Source organism: Balaenoptera acutorostrata, chromosome 4 (assembly GCF_949987535.1).
Source record: "Balaenoptera acutorostrata chromosome 4, mBalAcu1.1, whole genome shotgun sequence".
Classification (NCBI taxonomy): Eukaryota; Metazoa; Chordata; class Mammalia; order Artiodactyla; family Balaenopteridae; genus Balaenoptera; species Balaenoptera acutorostrata.
This window is the reverse complement of record NC_080067.1, coordinates 66425017-66445080: the sequence shown is the minus strand read 5'-3', so window position 1 is coordinate 66445080 and position 20064 is coordinate 66425017. Positions and strand designations below refer to the sequence as shown.

The window sequence follows — 20064 nt, the reverse complement described above, 5'->3', positions numbered from 1 at the left end:
GAACCCTTTTCAGTATAGCACTCCTGGAACCTCTATTAATTATTTACCTTCTGAGATGAAACCTGTATGTCAACCCTGGACTCAATCACTAATGTTTCTTCCAAATCTAAAAAAATTCTATGACTCAAAAAATAATGAGGTAAACTTCCAATAATTATCTGGCCTAGCTTGATACGATTTTGCAGAAATACTACACATAAGTCGAAAAAAGTTCACAAAATTCTCTCATAAGCTATTAAGAGTTAATATCTATTTTTTTAAAAAAGCATCCAGAGTTAAAATATATTTTGGTATTAACACTTGCTTCAAACTGAAAATCAGAATAAAGAAATATTATGGATGTTATGCTAATTAAATACACTATTAGAAAAGTTTTGTCTAGTTATCTGTAGGACTAGGAAAAATGGAAAAAGTCCCTCCAAGTATCTACCAAAAACTGAACACACACACTTTACTCCAAAAGGATAAAACAAAAGATTCTATTTACTTACTTGTTGAGAAAACAAACAGTAGAACTGATATAAAAACTGGGGTGTGATAAAGCACACATTCTGAAAAACAAGATTAAATGGAAATAATTGAAATATTTAGATCTAAAAGAGAAATAATTTCTAAAAATGGCTATTTAAAGAGTCCAAAAATATAGTATCAGTTGATATGGTAAGTAGATCTGCCCATAAGAACCTGTCCGTATAAAATGGGGAAATAGGATTCCCATTTTATTAAAAAATGTCTAAAAGTAGTCTAGGCAGCATTGCAAATGTCAGAAAGAAAACACCTCTGACTCCTATAATTGCCAAGCAATACCGTAATTTTGAATTTATAACCTACCAACTATTATTCAATACTTTTCATTTATAGTATAATAAGAAAGGTTTACTTAAACTTTAGGGCTAAAATTGCTTTAAAATGCAAAAATATTTAAAATACAACAAATGGAACGATCAAAACATCTTTCCATTTCAATAGCCTTATGTCACAGCAAAAGTTATAATAATAAGCTAGGAAAAAACTGCCACCATCATCTGTTAGCATTATGCAATCTACCTGTGTTCTTTCACTGGGTTGCAGCTATTAATTAATTATAGAAATATATGCAATATAGCACATTCTGATGTATTAAATGTCTTGGTACTCAGAGGCTCTTAATATGGATTCCACAGAACCCCATCTTTGCCCATAAGGGTCAAGAGATTAGGACAGTGTTTCAACGTAATTGGTTTCCTTGTAATCCTATGTATTTTATTTTATGCATCTAAAATCCCTATAATTTGTAATCTCAAAAAAGATTAAGAACCTCTGCTTGAAATCATCATATTGGAGTTAAAATTTATTACTGGTTCAGGACAAAATAACAATAAAGAAATCAAACTAATTGTGTTCTAATTTGCATAGAATAAAATATTAATTTTAAGTGTGAATTTTGATGTATTCTGATAAATTCATACAGCCATGTAACCACCACCATAATCAGGTTGAACTTTTCTGTCATGCAAAGTTCTCTCATATTCCTTTCTAGTCAATTCTATCACCTGCACCCTTGGCCTCAGGCAACCACTGATTTGCTTTCTGTGAGTACACATTAGATTTATTATAATAAAATAATAAAAGGATATTCCATAAACTGTTAGTTTTACTTACAGAGAAAAAAATTTTAAGAATATTTTGTATGGTAATAGCATTCCTTAAATTGAAACCTCAAATACTCTGTCAGAAATTGATTCTAAAATATATCCATGAAACTTACCTTATAAAAAAAATACTGTACAAGGGTAGCTATTCTAATATAATAAAAATGACCATGAACAAAAAGCAATTTGGAGAGAAATTTAAATCTAGCTATTGCATAGTCACTGTTCCTTGCAGCTTGTCTTCCTTCTTTACCCATGATTCCTGTAATAAAGGGGACAAAAAGGTAAGTTCATTGATAAATGATAAGTTTAATTTTTATGATGTATCTGCAAATACCTTAATTAACTGTAGCAGTTGAACCTGGACTTAGGATCACTATATCCTAAAATATAGTAGACAATAGATTCCCAAAAGGTTGCTCCACTTAAATCAAATATGTAATTAACACAAAGCTGTAACTTATACCAGGCATGTAACATCAATTTTCAAAGAATCAGAATATAATAAAATTAATATAAAAATAATATTAAAAGTTCAGGAACTAAGAACATTTTTAAAAAATTCTAATGAAGAGAATGCTATAAAACAGCTTTGACTTCACTATTTCCAATGAACATGAAAAATATGCAAATTGAGTAATTTGAACCAAGCAAATATGATGTTTAATGGTCTTAAAACTTTCATGCGTAAGTCAAACAGTGTGCTTTTTAAAAGAAAAATGTACACTATTACTTGAAATCAGTACATAATTTTATCTGATAAATAAGAGAACTTTTTTTTAGGTTACTATAATTCTTTAGGTTTCAAAAGTTATTGTCAAGTTTGTTTATTCAATATGGAAGCAGCTTCGAAAAAATGTTTTCAAAATTAAAATTTTTTACTTTTGTCATAAAAGGATCAAAAATGTTCCAAAATGTATAGGTAAAGACAATCACCTATATTCACAACTCCTAGAGAAAACCACTATTTTTGGTCTATATACTTTTAGAATTTTTCCTTATGCATATTTCATGTATGTGTATTTAACATATATTAAAAACGAGTGCATAAAGATGGGATTATTTGTTTTGTAATCTGCTTTTGTCACTTACTACATTATGGACATTGTTTATAACATATGTGTTTGTTAACATATTCATTTATTTTCTTAAAAGAAATTCCTGGATGCAAAATTGCTAGGTCAATAGGCACACATTTAAAATTGTTATACATAATAATGCAGGGTGTACCAATTTACATTCCCACTAACATCGTATAAGGGCATCTGTTAATCTATACCTTTGTCAATTCCAGGTTTTATCAATCTTTGTAATTTTTGCCAATCTGATAAGCAATTTTAATTTATATTCTTTTGATTATTAGGGAGACATTTTTTTCATGCATTTAGTATTCTGTTTAGATTTCTCCTTTTGTGACAACTGATGGCTCACACCTTTCAACATATTTCTACTAGAATGTTTTCCTTATTCTCCTTAATTTGTTAAGACCTCACATATTAGGAAGATTAAGACTGTCATCTATTTTGCAAATATTCCTTACCAGTTTGTCTTTAAAATTTCTTTATGGGAAGTATTTACTTCTGCCACACATACTGATCTTTTTCCTTTTTAGTTCCTTGTTTTGTTTGGTTTTGTACCTAAAAGATCCTTCCATACCTCAAATAACAGGATTATTCATTAAAGTTTCCTATTATTTTTTATGGCCTTCAAAAATTATTTAAATCCTTAATCCATCTGGAATTTGTTTTGCTATAAGCAATGGAAAGGAACCCACTTCTTTTTTTCCAAATAACTAACTAGTTATATCAGTATTTTTTAATCAAATAATTTGTTTCCCTACTTATCTGAAACATCTCCTTTGTTATATACTAAATTTCCAGATGTTTGAACTGATTCTGTTCACTGGTCTGGCTGTTATCATATTAGAATCAAACTGTTATAAATACTGTAGCTTTTTATGCTCTAACATATGGTATAGGAAGTTATCATCAACTTATTACGAAGATTTCTGGGAAACAACAGTATACACACTAGAAAGAAAATGAAATTTTCAAAATGAAGAGTTAATAATCCCAAAGAGGAAGGAGTTGATTTGAGAGATACACTGGAAATATTAGACCCAATAACTACTCATCACATAGGCAATTCCAGTGCGAGGACTATCCTCTTTTCTAACTCTAAAATTTTATCCTTCAGCAAAAAACCCATAGTCTTCTCTTTTCCTTCCTCAATAAAATTATTGAGGAAGATAGGTCAGAATATGGTTTAAATAGGAAATGACTGATAATTTAGACATAATAAAATAATTTTAGTATTCTGAATGTAATAAAAATTTTAGGCAAAAATAGAAAAGAAATCAGAATGAAGGTTATTAAATAAGAAAGTTATTTGAAATTTTATAATTATATTATAGTTTGGTGTAATTTTCTGTCTCTAAAATTATCTTTAAAATAAGTCACAGAATCTTTGATGAATAAAGTAAATAATAATAACATTCTAAAATGAGAATTTAAAACCATGAGGGTAACTATGTAAATCACAAATTTAGAGTTTTAAAATGATAAAATAATGTGTAAAAGTACTTTAAAAGGTACAAAATGGCAAGTAAAAATAAAGTTACTTTATTGGGAAGGAGAATTGGCAAAGATAAAATTCACTAATGTGGTATTTATTTCCTTGAAAATTTGGAAGTAAAATATCCTAAATATCGGGCTTAATTATAATAGCTTTCTGATGGAAATACACTGTGATATATTACCCTGCTGCATTTAGTTTTCATTCATATATTTGATATTGTGCTTTAGTCTACAAAAGGAAAATTCAAAATCACCGAATGATTAAACCAACTTTAAAAGTTCAAGAAAAAATCAGTCACCTATGCCAACATGTGCTTCTTGTATCATGCTTACATCATTAGCACCATCGCCAACAGCCAATGTTATAGGCTTCTCAGGTGAGATTTTTATCAGTCTTATTACCTGAAAGACATACAACTAATTAGTTATGATAAAATTTAAACCTTCGTGTACTTATATAAAGTCATTTATCTGAAATGATCTGTTGTAAGAAAAGTAGAGCAATGAAAAAAATTTTTATATTAGACGATAATAGGTACCGAGGTTCACTTTTTGAGGGATGTCTCCATTAAGATGTTAGGAATGTCTTTCAGAAATGACACAGCAAAACAGAGTACTATCTTTGGATTTCATGATGGTATGTAAGAATCTTTTAAACACAGTTTAAATTTGTAAAAAGCTTAATAATAATTGTGTAAAAAAATAATTACAATTAATTGAACTTTGTCAGGCAATTTTTTTTCTTTCTCAAGAAATTATTCTTTTCATTTGATACAGGGGAAAGATAATTATTTTCTCCTGTAATAAAATTTTTAAAAATTTATAAAGCAATCAAAATTAAATTCAATAAAATCAAAAGAAAGGTTTCTTTGGAATACTTGAATATACTTTTATAAAGAATCTAGGAGGACTTCCCTGGTGGCACACTGGTTAAGAATCCGCCTTCCAATGCAGGGGATGCAGGTTCGATCCCTGGTCAGGAACTAGATCCCACATGCATGCTGCAACTAAGAGTTAGCATGCAACAACTAAAGAGCCTGCTGGCTGCAATCAAGGAGCCCACCCGCTGCAACCAAGGAAAAAAAAAAGAATCTAGGCATTAGCTCTGTTTGGTCTCAAGTTTTAGTCTCCATAGACTGGGGGGAGTACATGGGTTATAATAATAATAAAATAGGCACTGTAAAAAAAAATCCATGAAGCCAAAAAAAACTGGATGTAAAATTTTTTAGATCTATATGTGAAAAAATGTGTTAAGATGTGCATTTCAAAGGGTATCCTTGTGAAGATTACAGTTGTAAAAATATTTGTATAGGCTATCACTTGAATGATAGTTAGCTGAACTTTAAATATTTCCTGTATATAGCTTCATATCAGAATTAATTGGCTTTTCAACTTTTTACTAAAGTTCTATTTATCACTTAACAGCTATCTTTAACAAAGAGAGAATTATCACTTCGTAAGAATGCAAGAATAAGCACAGATCAACAGAACCACCTGGAGGTGCAGATGAACTGAAGTCTTATAGGCTCCCTCACCAGTTAAGTAACTAACTTGTGAGACTTTAGTTATCACAGTTCAAATTTATGTCTCAGGAAAATCACAAACTGCTACCTACCACGTGGTCATTTCTAGGTCACAGTGATCTATTTCTAGGTCATTATGAATAGTTGAAACTTCAATATTCACTGTGAAATTTCCAAAGGCCTAATGTACGTGGTTAAAATTCATATTATGAGAAGTGACTGGCCCCTAGTAAGATACATATACTGTATACCACCAAATGGAACTAGATGAGGCATTAACGTTAAAGAATACTTTTTTTTTTTTTAATTAATTTTATTTTTGGCTGCTTTGGGTCTTTGTTGCATGTGGGCTTTCTCTAGTTGCGGCGAGCGGGGGCTACTCTTCCTCGTGGTGTGCGGGCTTCTCATTGCGGTGGCTTCTCTTGTTGCGGAGCACGGGCTCTAGGCACACGGGCTTCATTAGTTGTGGCGCATGGGCTCAGCAGTTGTGGCTCGCGGGCTCTAGAGCGCAGGCTCAGTAGTTGTGGCACACGGGCTTAGTTGCTCCGCGGCATGTGGGATCTTCCCAGACCAGGGCTCGAACCCGTGTCCCCTGCACTGGCAGGCGGATTCTTAACCACTGCGCCACCAGGGGAGTCCCAAGAATACTTCTAAATCTACATATCTTCATGGGACTTGTTATGACATAAACATACCTTTGCTTTCTGCAGTGGTGCCATGCGACAGCACAGGACAGCTGAACAATTCTTACAAACTTCCATAAATAGTTTTTCATGCTCCCTGAGTGCAAGAGACAGACTGGTCCCATCCACCACCAGGCCATGCTGAATCACATGGTCCTCTGTAATTCTAAAAAAGAAAATAATTATATCCTCTGTAAGACCCTTTAAAGCCATATTATTCAGACTCATCTAGTAAACAAAAGCTTCTTACTGAAAGATGGATCATTTACTCACAGACTTCACTGTTACAAAACTGGCATGTCAGGGAACAAACTGAGTTCTATCACTTGAAAGTTAAGATTAAGCAGAACTGAGAGTGACTGATATGATGAGTAAAACAGATGATATTCATTTTTACAATGAATTGGTATATACACGCAGTAACTATATTTTCTAAAATGTGAACTGTAACACATAATCTGAGGATATTCTCCCAAACTGTGAGTATGAAAAGTCTTACAAAAATAAAAAAGTTACTAGTTATACATTTAGCAAATCCTAATTTTAAAAAATTAAATGAAATCAAGAATGTTTAGGAAAATTTACAAGCTAGATTCACCGTAGGAAGGAAAGGAATGAAGGAATCGTAACTGTCTCTTGATATTTAACCCTACAATGGACTGTAATGCCACGTATTACGACAGTGGAACACTGATAACACCCCCCCTTGTGGGCATAAACTACACCGAGGACTACTCCAAAGCATGACCTAATTACTGGCAGCTGGGCAAACTACTTGTGACAAGAAAGAGGTAAGAAGAAGAAGAAAAACAAAAAGAAAGATAAGAAGCTTGCATCAGTATGTAAAACAACTGTATTATTGAGCACACTATTTTGTTCAACTGCTTTACCCAGCTCCTCCTTTGGTAATAAGAGTTTCTCGTTGAAAGAAGCAGTGTATGTATATACAGATTTACATTCTGGAGCAAGCTTCTTATGCTGCTAAAGGCCAGCACTCAAAGTTGCACTGCACTAAATCCACCAAAAGGAAAATACTACATTCACCACTGGGTTCACAGTATAGCAAGATTGCTACTGAGAAACATCCATACATTTTCAATTATTTTTTCAGCTTTATTGAGATATGATTAACATATAACATATGTAAGTTTAAGGTGTGCAACATGATGATTTGATACACATATATACTGCAAAAATGACTACCACAATAAGGTTAGTTAACACCTCCATCCTTTCACATACTTTTTTGTGTGTGGTGATAACATTTAAGATCTACTTTCTTTACAACTTTCAAATATATAATATAGTACTGTTAATTACAGTCACCATGCTGTACATTAGATCCCCAGAACTTATTCATCTTATATATAAGTTTGTACCCTGTGAATATCATCTCCCCATTTCCCCCACACCCCAGCTCTTGGCAACCACCCTTCTACCACTGGCTTTTTAAAATTCCACATATAAGTATTTGTTTCTCTCTGACTTATTTTACTCAGCATAATGCCCTCAAGGTCCATCCATGTTATCACAAAAAGCAAGATTTCCTTCTTTTTTATGGTTGAATAATATTCCTTTGTGTGTGTGTATACACACACACACACATCACATTTTCTTTATCCATACACACATCAATGGACATTTAGGTTGTTTCCATTCTTGGCTATTGTGAATAATGATGCAATGAACATGGGAGTGTGGATATCTCTGAGATAGAGATTTCATTTCCTTTGGATAAATACCCAGGAGTGGAATTGCTGAATCAAATGGTAGTTCTATTTAAAATTTTTTCCATACTGCTTTCCATAGTGGTTGTACCCTCAATTTTTAAATGACACGTGAGAGGACTATTAAATGAGCAACAAGCTATAAAAACTAAACAAATACTGTAATTTTTTGTCTTCTAATACTTAAATGTTTTCTGTAAGTTAAAATGATGTCTTTCATAGTATGCCTAACAACTACTGTGTTGCATTACAACTAATAAGTGGCAAACAATTAACATTCACAACATAAAATTAAAAAAATGTATATTTCTTTTAATAATTCTCCAACATCCAAAATCAGCACCTAAACTATTCTTCCTCCCTGTTTGCTGAACTTATTTAGCAGCCTCTGCTGCCTCCAATGCATTCAGCATGAGCACCACCTGAGTACATGGCCTCATAAGAAGGAGTAGCAGCCAAGAGTAGGATAGATCAGATCAGTTTTCCTTGGCAACCTTCCCACGGCATACTAACTTAGGTTTTCCTCTGGACAGGTTTCATAAATCAGCGTATTATCTCACAATCCATGGGGTGACATTTATGCAGTATGGAAAACCAGCTCACAGTTCTGGTACACAGTAAGGTAGCATCTGCTTATTTCTGTAGTCTCATGTCTCAATACTTCCCACATCCTCTCCCATCTATTCCATTCTCTGGCCCTACTTAACTACTATTAATTCCTTGAATGAATCTCTCAGCTCTGGGAATTTGCATACATTGCCCCCTTTGCTTCCTGGTGTTACTCTCTGACCAGTTTACATTTCATCGCTGGAAACAACACAGTCGTGAGTTCTAATGTAGAGCAAGAGCTTAGCCTAGGCTAAGCTTCCCTCTTCTGTCTACCCACAACTCTCTGTTCTTGCCTCAGTTACAATTCAGTTGTGATAGGTCTATGACAATATATTTATTTCTGTTTTTCCTACACATTGTAAGTATTCTGGGAATAAACAATACACCTTATGTGACTCTGTTCCAAATGCCTAGGTAAGAGACAATCATTATATGTTTGTGAAGGACTGGATATATACACTAAAGCTTTCAAAGGTATGGAATTCTTTTGCTATACCCAAGATTTTTAGAATAGATACTTCCTGAAAGTCTGTAAATCAAAATCCTATTGACTTACACGGTTAACTCAGAAATGCACTCCAGGAATTCCCTGGCAGTCCAGTGGTTAGGACCCTGTGCTCTCACTGCTGAGGGCCCAGGTTCAGTCTCTGGTCGGGGAGCTAACATCCCACAAGCCTCATGGCATGGCCAAAGGAAAAAAAGAAAAGAAAACGTACTCCACCAAAAAGATGGTATCTCTAAAACACAAGTTTCACACAGCAAGCCTAAAATTCATTTTAAGGTATAACCTTCACTTTATAATACAGCTTTTGTACAAAAAGGGAAATGAACAATACCCATGATCTTAACAGACTCACTAAAAGCACACATATAGAAAACTTAAAAAAAATTCTAAAATACAAGTAATAATTATCTTTAGATGGCTGTATTGTTATTAACCATCATTACCTTCTTTACCATTTTCAGTATTTTTTAAATGAACATTTATAATTTTTAAAATCAGGACTAATATTTAAGAAGTAAATGATTCTGAGCAAATAGTTTGTATGTTTTAGGGAGTTCTTGACATTATGATACTTAAATGTTTAAGCAATCACAATAGTGTCGGCACTGCTCCAAAACTGTAGTATAATTACCTAGATCAATCACCTTTTTGAGCTCAAGCAAAGACCCTTCTGAGAGCTGTACTGTCTCTTTAAAACATTCCTTAAGTAAGTTTTTCTCTGATGAAATCTAGAGGTTAGTATCACATCAATCCCTGCATAACAAATGTAAATCAAGCACTGAATGTACATTGACAACTGTGGCACTGTCTTTTCCTATTTGTTTTTCTGCATTAATATCACAAGACTGCAAAGACAGGTACCTGTAGAATATCTCAGATGGCTACATACAGGCAACCCTGATGCTTACACTGAAGCACTCCTAATTTACTGTAAAAACAACCGACTGTGTTAAATGGGGGCTCCTAAATACCTAAAAAAGCAGGTTTAGAGAAAAAGAGAACGCATTAAGAGCATAAATACCTATGAAATTATCTTTGAACAGTAAAATGCAGATTAATTTCCCTGTTTGGTCATGTGAACCTCATCAGTGGTTGGCAAATGTTTTCTGTAAAGCGTTAGAAGTAAACATTTTGATGTTAAGTTTTGTGGGCCATGAGGCTAAATTGAGGATATTATGTAGGTAATTATGCTACAAAGAGGAAACAAATTTTGACAAAAAAAATTTTAAGTAAAAAGTATAATAATTAGGGCCTCTCTCGCCTTCTGAGATGGCCCACACTCTTGTCTGTGGAGTGTTTCTCCCTAAATAAATCCACTTCTTATCTATCACTTTGTCTCTCACTGAATTCTTTCTGTGATGAGACATCAAGAACCTGAGCTTCATTAAGTCCTGAGGCCAGTCTTTGAGTTCTGCTGGAACTAAGGCCCACACCCAGGTGGAGGATGGAATGATGATGTTGACCCACATGACTTCAATCAACTAAAGCTTGGACTCTATCAATCGTGGCCCCAATTCTATGCTGAATTCTCCTCTGCTCAAGCCCCTTCATGAATATGCATGTACCCTTAACTTAAAACTTCCCCAAGTTCGCTGTCCGGGGGAGACACTATTCTAGGAAGGATCCCCAGTGTTCTCCTTACTTGCTGCAAGTAATAAATCTTTCCTTTTCTCGAAAAAAAAAAAAAATTAAGTACAATTTTTAAAATAATAGAAGTCTACTAATGAGGAGAACAGAAACCTTTTTTTTTGCAGGGGGAAGAACCCCAATTAATTTTGATTAATTGGGGTTCAAAGTTCATGTTTCCTATCATCAAAATCAATTGCACATGTCCATCCGTTAATGCTGATCTGTAATGAGATTTTACATTTTATTGCAAAAGAACCATCTGTAATGAGATTTTGTATGTCATTTTTGATTATCTTTTCAAACAGGCAGTATATTAAAGCATATTATCACTGAATAATAAACACAATGCTTTGCCACCTAATTTGATAATAATCAACACTCCACTATGTTTTAAGAGTGTGATATTAAAAGTCCATTTTTCTTTTCATGTTTGGACATGATGGTTAAATACTGATAATAAAAATATACTAAAATGTCATATGGCAAAATGTGTGGCACGGAAAACATTAACAAGTTATAATTGTGTCGCTGTGATCTGTAGTATATCAAGCAGCAGTGAGAAATGATAAAAGTGCTTTATAAGGTCTCTGTCCCAATTACTCAACTGTGCTGTTATAGTGCAAAAGCCTTCACTGATGATATGTAAATGAACAAATGTGGCTCTGTTCCAATAAAGCTTTATTTACAGACACCAAACTTTTAATTTCATGTAATTTTCACACCATGAAATATTATTCTTCTTTGACTTCTTTTTCATCCATTAAAAAATGTAAATATTATTTTGAGCTCATGGGCTGTAAAAAAGGCAGTGGGCCGTATTTGGGCCCATGGGCCATAGCTTGCTGGTCCCTGAACTCCATGATCCAGATAATTATATTCTTACCTTCTGGCAAGCTGCCTCAACTTTTCAGCACATTCACTGTCTGACGTCTGGTTTATAAGTTCAAGGATGTTCATGGTTCTGTGAAAATGTCCACATGACAAACTCACACTAACAGCTGTTTCATGTTTATCTCCAGTAAGTACCCATACTTTGATGCCAGCCATTCTCAATGCTTCAATAGTTTCTCGAACTTTATCTTGTAGTCTGAAAATAAAAGAAACAAAATTAGTAGTAGAGAACACTGTTTTGACTGTATTTTAAGTATAAACCACAAAGTACAAATAAGGTAATTCCGAACTCCTTAACCTAGGAATGTTATAGTATAGTAATATAACTGAATTTTTTTTCCATTAGGGAAAAAATAGGAATAACCAAATTAGTGACCACCTGGCTAATATAAAATCTACAACTGTGTGCTAACACATGTTTGTCACAATGGGCATTCCAGAGTTGTGAGGCATTTTAGGTGACAGATACTAAATGATCGCCTGGATCAATACTGCCTTAATGAGAACATTTGTGCATTCTCACAATTGTAAGGTTTCCTTCCCTTCATTTTGGTTACTGATAATACTACTGTAAATGTATTCGGTTTTTTGAAGCTCACAGGGTATTGATATGTTGGAGCACTATGTAAACATAAATGTAAAATCTACAACTTCATATTTTAAGAGTGTATCTTCAAAGTTGATTTTTATAGAACCAACTAACTATATAGTCTTCATAAACTCATTTTCTTAGAAAGTCTTAAATTTCAAATTAGAAGATTTTCTCCTTTTTTGGCAAGAAAATCTCTTACCTCATTAGTTCAAAAATCAGACTGTGGACAATAATGGTCTACATATAACCTCAGGGAGTCTCAGAAATCTTATGAGGACAACTGAAAAGTAAATGAAACCCTAGATTTTAAAAAATGCAAGCACCTTTAGATCTAGGGGGTAGAGAAAAACATAACAATAGGTTTAATTTGTAGAATTCAATTTAATTCAAGAAACTGTGAAACACACATGGAGAGAGATGCTGTGAACAAAGGCAAAGAATAAGTAGACCTCAAGGAATTCACAGGCTAACAGAGGACAAAGTCTTCAAACAAATAATATACTGCCACAAGGACAACAACAGAACTACCTACAAAACATGGAGGCTTTCCAAAGAAGAGAATTTTTAATACTATTAGGGGTTAGGAAAGGTCTTCCTGGAGTGGGGGTGATATATGAACTATGGTTTATGAACAGGTATTCACAGATGGATAAGGGAAGAATGATTCAGGCAGAAAGCACAGCCTTACCAACGAAAAAAGGCACAAAATAGAACACTTTTAACTATAGTTGTTGTTCAGAGAACTAGACAGTTTGGTACTGTTGAAATGTAAAGTCGAGGGGGGCAGTGGTAAAAGGTGAGGCTGGAGAATTAAGCAGGAGCGTAAAATCTTTGTATGGAACACTGAGGAATAGTCTAAAAACTCAAGACTACAGGCAAAACTATACATGGCTGGATTCTTTCAACTATTTCACATAGCTGGTTAGAACAAAAATTAGATATATGGACTGGGAAAAATTAAGGTTTTAATTCTCTATTTTGATTTTAAATATATTAAGTATAAAATGTTAAAAAATAGAATTTGTCATAAATTAGAAACACTTGGCTAGAAAAATTCTTATGAGAGAAAAATGATATTGCCTATTTGTCTGATACTTACTTGTCTTCTACTGCTGTAGCTCCCACTAATATCAGGTCTTTCTCTATGAACTGGAAGACATCTGCCAGTTTCTCTTCCCGTTGCTGCAAGGCAGTCCTGGCTTCAAATAAACGTCTATCTATTTCCTCATACTCTTTAGGTGTAAACTCTCTACAGGCCATACACAGAGTTCTTAGCCCTTTCTAAAATAGGAAAATTAAAGACAAAAATTGAACAAAAATAACTAATGGGGAATTAAGAAGTCATTGAAATAAACTGAGGACCCTGTTACCAAAATTCAATTATAAATAATTTAAAAAGTACTATCATCTAGTGATAGGAAATAAACTGTCACAAAACCCTAGTCATCTGAGTTATGGGACACATATTATCATAGCTCTTGCAATTTCTGATGAGTTCTTAAACAGTTGCTCAAAATAATTAAGGTCATTGAATTGTAGAACATTATAGAGCCTAGACAGGATCATAAAGACGATCTACCTGTGATTTTAAATACGTTTTACCAGGAAAGCCAAAAAGTTCTATAATGGTACCTTTAGGATTGTCAAGAGAGAGGCAGCCCCAGGTTCTTCTCTCCTGTTTTAACCACTACAACTCCACTTTTATCTACTTTATTTTTTTTAGACAATTTTTTTTTAAAGTCTTTATTGAATTTGTTACAAAATGGCTTCTGTTTTATGTGTTTTTTTGGCTTTTTGGCCGCGAGGCATGTGGGATCCTCCCGACCAGGGATTGAACCTGCATTGGAAGGTGAAGTCTTAACCACTGGACTGCCAGGGAAGTCCCCACTTTTATCTACTTTAAAAGAACTTTTTTTTAAGCAAAGGGGACTATAATTTCCTGAGGGTTCATGATATGACAAATTCACATTTCAAATAAAGAAGCCTGTAAAGTGGTCATTATCAACCAACCAATACTTTCTAGAGCCACTGAATGAATGATTTTAAATTGTATACCTTCACTGGTGAATTGGAATTTCACAAAACTTAGGAATATATATTTGATTATCTGATTCTATCAGGTGTAAACGTTTCTTATGGTGTTAATATTTCAAAGTTGGTATCTAAATCTGAAAGCTTACAAAAGTTCTTTTTCTTGCAATACTTTTCCTCAGAGAAACCCAACATAAATGTTCTAATAGTAGGACTCAGAAAGGGAAGGTTTTAAAATACTATATGACACTACTTAGCAGATTTCTAAATGTTGTCATGCCTTGATTTACAAATGACCTACACCTGTTTCTCTTAAATAACAGTTAAGAGACTATGAGAGTTACTAAATCAATTCATTCTACAACAAACATTTATTGAGTGCCAACTACGTGCCAGCATTTTTCTGGATTAAAATGACAGAAAAGTAGAATAGAACTTCCCTGGTGGTGCAGTGGTTAAGAATCTGCCTGCCAATGCAGGGGACACGGGTTCGATCCCTGGTCCAGGAAGATCCCACATGCCGCGGAGCAACTAAGCCCGTGCGCCACAACTACTGATCCCGTGCTCCGCAACTACTGAGACCACATGTTGCAACTACTGAAGCCTGCATGCCTAGAGCCGGTGCTCCGCAACAAGAGAAGCCACTGCAACAAGAAGCCCATGTACCGCAATGAAGAGTAGCCCCCGCTCGCCGCAACTAGAGAAAGCCCACACGCGCAGCGAGGACCCACCGTAGTCCCTGCCCCGCCCGCCCAAAAAAAATAGAACAATGCCTTTGTTCTTATGGATATTACAGCATGGTAGATGAACTAGACCATAAACAAATAGAAAGTAATGGGAGAAAAGAAACTGTAAGTAAGTAAAAGAGGCAGGTGGGCAGCATTTATAGAAATGCAGAAATGAGAGATCATGAGGCTCTTAGACTGAGACAGAGCTGCTTAATAAGTTTCCTCTTCACAGGAATTGTGGCACTTTGTTTTTGTAAGATTTCCCTACATTCTTTTATTAAGAGGGACATAATTCACGTACCATAATTCACTTTAAAAAGTACAATTCAGTGGTCTTTAGTGTACTCACAAAGTCGTGCAATTGTTATTACTATCTAATTCCAGAACATTTGCATCACCCCCAAAAGGAATTCCATATTCATTAGCAGACACTTCCCTCCAGCTCCTGGCAACCACTAATATGCTTTCTGGCTCTATGACTTTGTCTTTTCTGGGTATTTCATATAAATGGAACATGTGGCCTTTTGTGACTGGCTTCTTGCACTTAGCAATCTTTTCAAAGTTCATCCATGATGTGGCACGTATCAGTACTTCATCCCTTTTAATGGCCAAATAACATTTTGTTATATGGATATGACACATCAGTTGATGGACATTTGGGTTTTTCCATTTTTTTGGCTATTAGGAATAAAGCTGCTAAGTACAAGTTTTTGTGTAGACGTATGTTTTCAATTCTCTTGGATGTATACCTAGGAGTGAAATTACCAAGTCATACAGTAACTCTATATTACTCTATGTTCTATGAGGAATTGTAAAACTATTTTTGAAAGTGGCCATATCATTTATATTCCTATCAGCAATGTATCAGGGTTCCAGTTTCTACAAATACTTGGGATTTTTGTACGTCTCCTTTTTTTTTTCGGCCATGCTGCACGGCATGCAGAATCTTAATCCCCCGACCAGGGATGGAACCCACGCCCCTGCAATGGAAGCACGCAGTCTTAACCACTGGACCGCCAGGGAAGTCCCTCCCTTTTTAATACAGCAATCTGAGTGGTCCTTGTAGCCGTAAGTACTCTGGCTGTACTAGGTGCAAAGAGAAGACATATTTTAGCAGGTTAAAAAAGGTCAAATTTTAACCAACGAATGAGGAGCCAACACATAATGTAACAGAACTGCAGAATTTCTATAATTTTTGATAAAATACTAATGCAAAAATGAAACCCTAAATCTTTCATATATATATATTTTTAGCGGTTTTTAAATTAGAGAAATTTGCACTTACCAAAGCAAATTCATCTACATGAATTCTGGTTTTTTCTATTTCTCCACCTATACATTCCGGGAGAACTGATGATTCGGCTCCTTTAACAAATAAAAGTTTCTCACCTAAAAAGAAAAATGAGTTATCAAGCTCTTAGTATTATTTAACTAAAAATTCATGAACATTTAAATTGGTTACCTGAAGGTGCCTGAACAATTACACTCATTCTTCTACGATCTGAATCAAATTCCAGAATATGAAGCAGTTTGTACCTAAGGAAGAAAAAATAAGAAAGACAAAATCTGTACTGTTTTGAATAATATTAAGTGAATATTTGGAAAGAATCCCTATAAAAGATAAAATGGTTAATTTAGAACAAGAAATTAATCTCAATTACATTTTTCAAGATGATGGATTATGAGTCATTAATAACACAAGACAGAAAAAGAAGTAACTGACATTTATTAAGTACTTACCAAATGCCACATACTTTACATACCTTATATCATTTAATACCCATGAGAACCAAAGGAGGTAGGGCTTATCTCATTTTACAAGTGAGGACTATTAAACTCAGAAAGATACACTCATTTGCCTTAAGTCAAATAAGCATGTGAATGGGAATACATATCTGCCCAGCTTCATGTTTTTCCTCATTAAAAAAGGTGACTGATTCTCAACTCTTTTTTCTGCCTAAACACACCTGAGAAATATGAACACTCACATTAGTAACAGAGGCTCATTACAGCAGTGATTCTGAACCTACGACAGGGCATGTGTGTGCAGTTGGGGGACACAAAGGCCTCTCTAGGGAGCTGTAAAAGAATTTGTGTGGATGGGTCAGGTGTGGATTGAAAAGTCTTCTGGATGAATTTATACAATGATGTGCATATGGAATGTTTTGGCACATCTCAAAGAAAAACACTGAGTAGAATGGTTTATAAGTTGATAAAATGAGCCAGACAGGCTTCCAGATAAAAGTAGCCAAAGACTGGGCAATATTTAGTTCAGAAAAGCATAGTCTGGAAAAGCACAAGTGGAGCTGAGATATGATCAGAAATGATAAAACCACGAAAGATATGAATGTGATAAGAATGGATTAATTTATCAAACAGTGGAAATACTGGAAATAATACAACGGTTCCTTAATGTTTGAAAGATAAAAATCATAGGAAAGATAAGGAAGTTTTTAATTTAGTGAGTAGAAATTTACAAAACTCATTACCCTAAGAATGTGTAAAAATAAACACATAAGTAAATTCAAGAACCATTAAGCTAAAATACAGATGAAAGTTTCAGAGCATTATACTGTTATTACCATGATGAGATACAATGTAATACTGACATCATTCTAGAGCAGATGTCAGTAAACTTTTCCTGTAAGGGGCCAGACAGTAAATACTTTAGGCTTTGAAGACCATATATGATCTCTGCTGCATATTTTTTTGTTTTGGAAAACACTTTAAAAATGTAATTTAGTTTGCAGGCTGTACAGAAACAGGCTGTAGGCCAGATCTGGTTTCTGGGTCATAGTTTACCAATTCCTGTTCTATAGTAAACACTTAATATATAGAAAATTACAATATAGAAAAAAATTACCGTTCCAGTTTTCCAAGTGTTTTAACTTCCATAGTTTCTCCAGAATTGCCAATAAATACAATGCCGAATCTAGGGAATAAAAGGAGAAAGAAATATAAGATTTAAAGGATGATATTTTATAATTCACAATATAACTAACTTGAATAAAAACATTTAAAATATAAGTTTAAGGTGTATTTTAAAGTTATTTCCTTTGAGTATAGGATTATTTTTAAGAACTTGAAGGGTGAGAGTAGATCTAAAACAATACATACACAAGTATTTCTCACAAATTATATTGTTCATATTTCACAGTAACCAGACTTTTAAAGAGATCTCTTCAAAATATGACTTAATTCAAGCTTGACAACAAAATTAATGACATTTCAAATTCTCATTTAAAATACCTTTATGTGTAAAAATATATACATATAAATAAAATACCTTTATGTGTAAAAAAATGTGTAAAAATAAAATACCTTTGTTTCTGAATTTTGTCTGAGAATTTAAAATTATGTTCTTGTATTTTCACATTTTCATTTAAAATGTATTTTTCTGAAGATTTGAAAATTAGACTTAAACTACCTTGCAGCAGCTTCCACGAGAGCCTTTTCATCTGGTGAAGATGCATAGTACTCCAACTGGGAGGGTGCAAGGTTGGTTTGCCAGGGACCATCACCAATGCCATCAGTCTGAACACTGCTAATCTGCACAGTGTGACAGAGACTGACTGCTTTAAAGAAGAGATCATGTTCTTTAATCTGCAGAAACATAATTAATATTCATAATAAAATATACCAATACCAAATAACATGTAGGAACATGTAGGAAACCAAAAACAAAATTCTAAAAAATGCCAATAAATACAGCTCATAATTTGATAAACTAAGATGTAGAACAAGAGTGCTACAATTCTGAATTGCATAAATAATAGTTGGTTGCTTCTGAATTCCAAGAGTAAAATGTCACATTTGCTTATGACCCTTCAACATCTGAGTATATTTTTAGGAGGCATAACCAAATTGCAAGTAAAGGTGAAAACTCTTTTGTGGAAGAACTGAGATCTCAGAAGCTCTATTCCTTAGCAAAGTCTTCTTTATTTCAAGGCAGAAAGGGCTTTCCTTAACTTAGTCCCATTTAAGTACCCAGAGAACTAAAGTAGATGCATATATATTTTTTATTTTAGTGGAACATTTAATTTAATTTATTTATTTATATTTTTTAAATAGATCTTTATTGGAGTATATAATTGCTTCACAATACTGTGTTAGTTTCTGTTGCACAACAAAGCGAATCAGCCATATGCATACACATGCCCCCATATCCCCTCCCTCTTGAGCCTCCCTCCGTAAAGTAGATGCATATTAAGTGACAAGTTAAGCTGGCTTATGACTATAAATTCTCTGTGCTGAATCAAAGGATAAACATTTCAAATGTATATTCCTTGCGCCACTAACATTTAAACTTTTTCTCCTACAACCCACCAACTAACAAAGAATTACTATTTCAAATGAAACTCCTATTTATTAACTTAAAAATTGCTTACTAGTTCAGTTTCATTTTCAGGACTGGTTCTAAAAGAGGAACTGGTTGCAAGATGGGATAAGTTGTTAAGATGGGATAAACTACTAAGATAAGATAAGTTTCCTTCTGAAGAGTCTGGTGTTGGTCCTTCAGATACAAGTCTACCATTGATTTCTTGGTATTTTATACCATTAATTGAACATTCCCGAAACTGCATCTCGTTTTCGGTCAGTGTACCAGTTTTATCTGTAAACACATACTCCACCTAGAGACAGAAAACAAAAGAAAAAAAACCTTTATGTTCAGGGTATTATGTTAAACAAAAAAACTTTGTACTCTTACTTATAATCCGAGCACAAGCAAATAATTAAAGATGCCACAGAAACAAAACAGGGTAATACAAAATATTTAAAACCTATATACTCTTTGAAGTCTGTGGCATCTTTAGGTTCATGTTCATCTATAGAGTTGGTGGATAATTTATGTTCAACAAGCAGCAGAAATATGAACTGCAGTTATTCTCTCTGGGTAAACTGAGGAAAAGCCAATACTGATATTTGGGGATACCCCCCG

General features: G+C 33.9%; 1 protein-coding gene across 5 annotated transcripts in view; it reads right to left on the bottom strand.

Annotated features, from left to right (window-relative positions):
• The window catches only part of ATP11B (ATPase phospholipid transporting 11B (putative)), a 127046-nt gene that overhangs the window by 39064 nt on the left and 67918 nt on the right, over window positions 1–20064 (bottom strand). For all 5 annotated transcript variants that reach the window (XR_009008104.1, XM_057545042.1, XM_057545041.1 and 2 more), the window contains exons 13-23: window positions 19514–19756; window positions 18553–18728; window positions 17989–18057; window positions 16588–16661; window positions 16411–16514; window positions 13466–13647; window positions 11767–11970; window positions 6426–6579; window positions 4507–4609; window positions 1748–1893; window positions 492–551 (exon numbers count right to left, since the gene is read on the bottom strand). Coding sequence is in view for 4 of the 5 variants with exons in the window: in XM_057545042.1 (XP_057401025.1) it covers window positions 492–551; window positions 1748–1893; window positions 4507–4609; window positions 6426–6579; window positions 11767–11970; window positions 13466–13647; window positions 16411–16514; window positions 16588–16661; window positions 17989–18057; window positions 18553–18728; window positions 19514–19756 (1515 nt within the window). In the remaining variant the exon portion in view is untranslated. The remainder of the gene's footprint in view (window positions 1–491; window positions 552–1747; window positions 1894–4506; window positions 4610–6425; window positions 6580–11766; window positions 11971–13465; window positions 13648–16410; window positions 16515–16587; window positions 16662–17988; window positions 18058–18552; window positions 18729–19513; window positions 19757–20064) is intronic.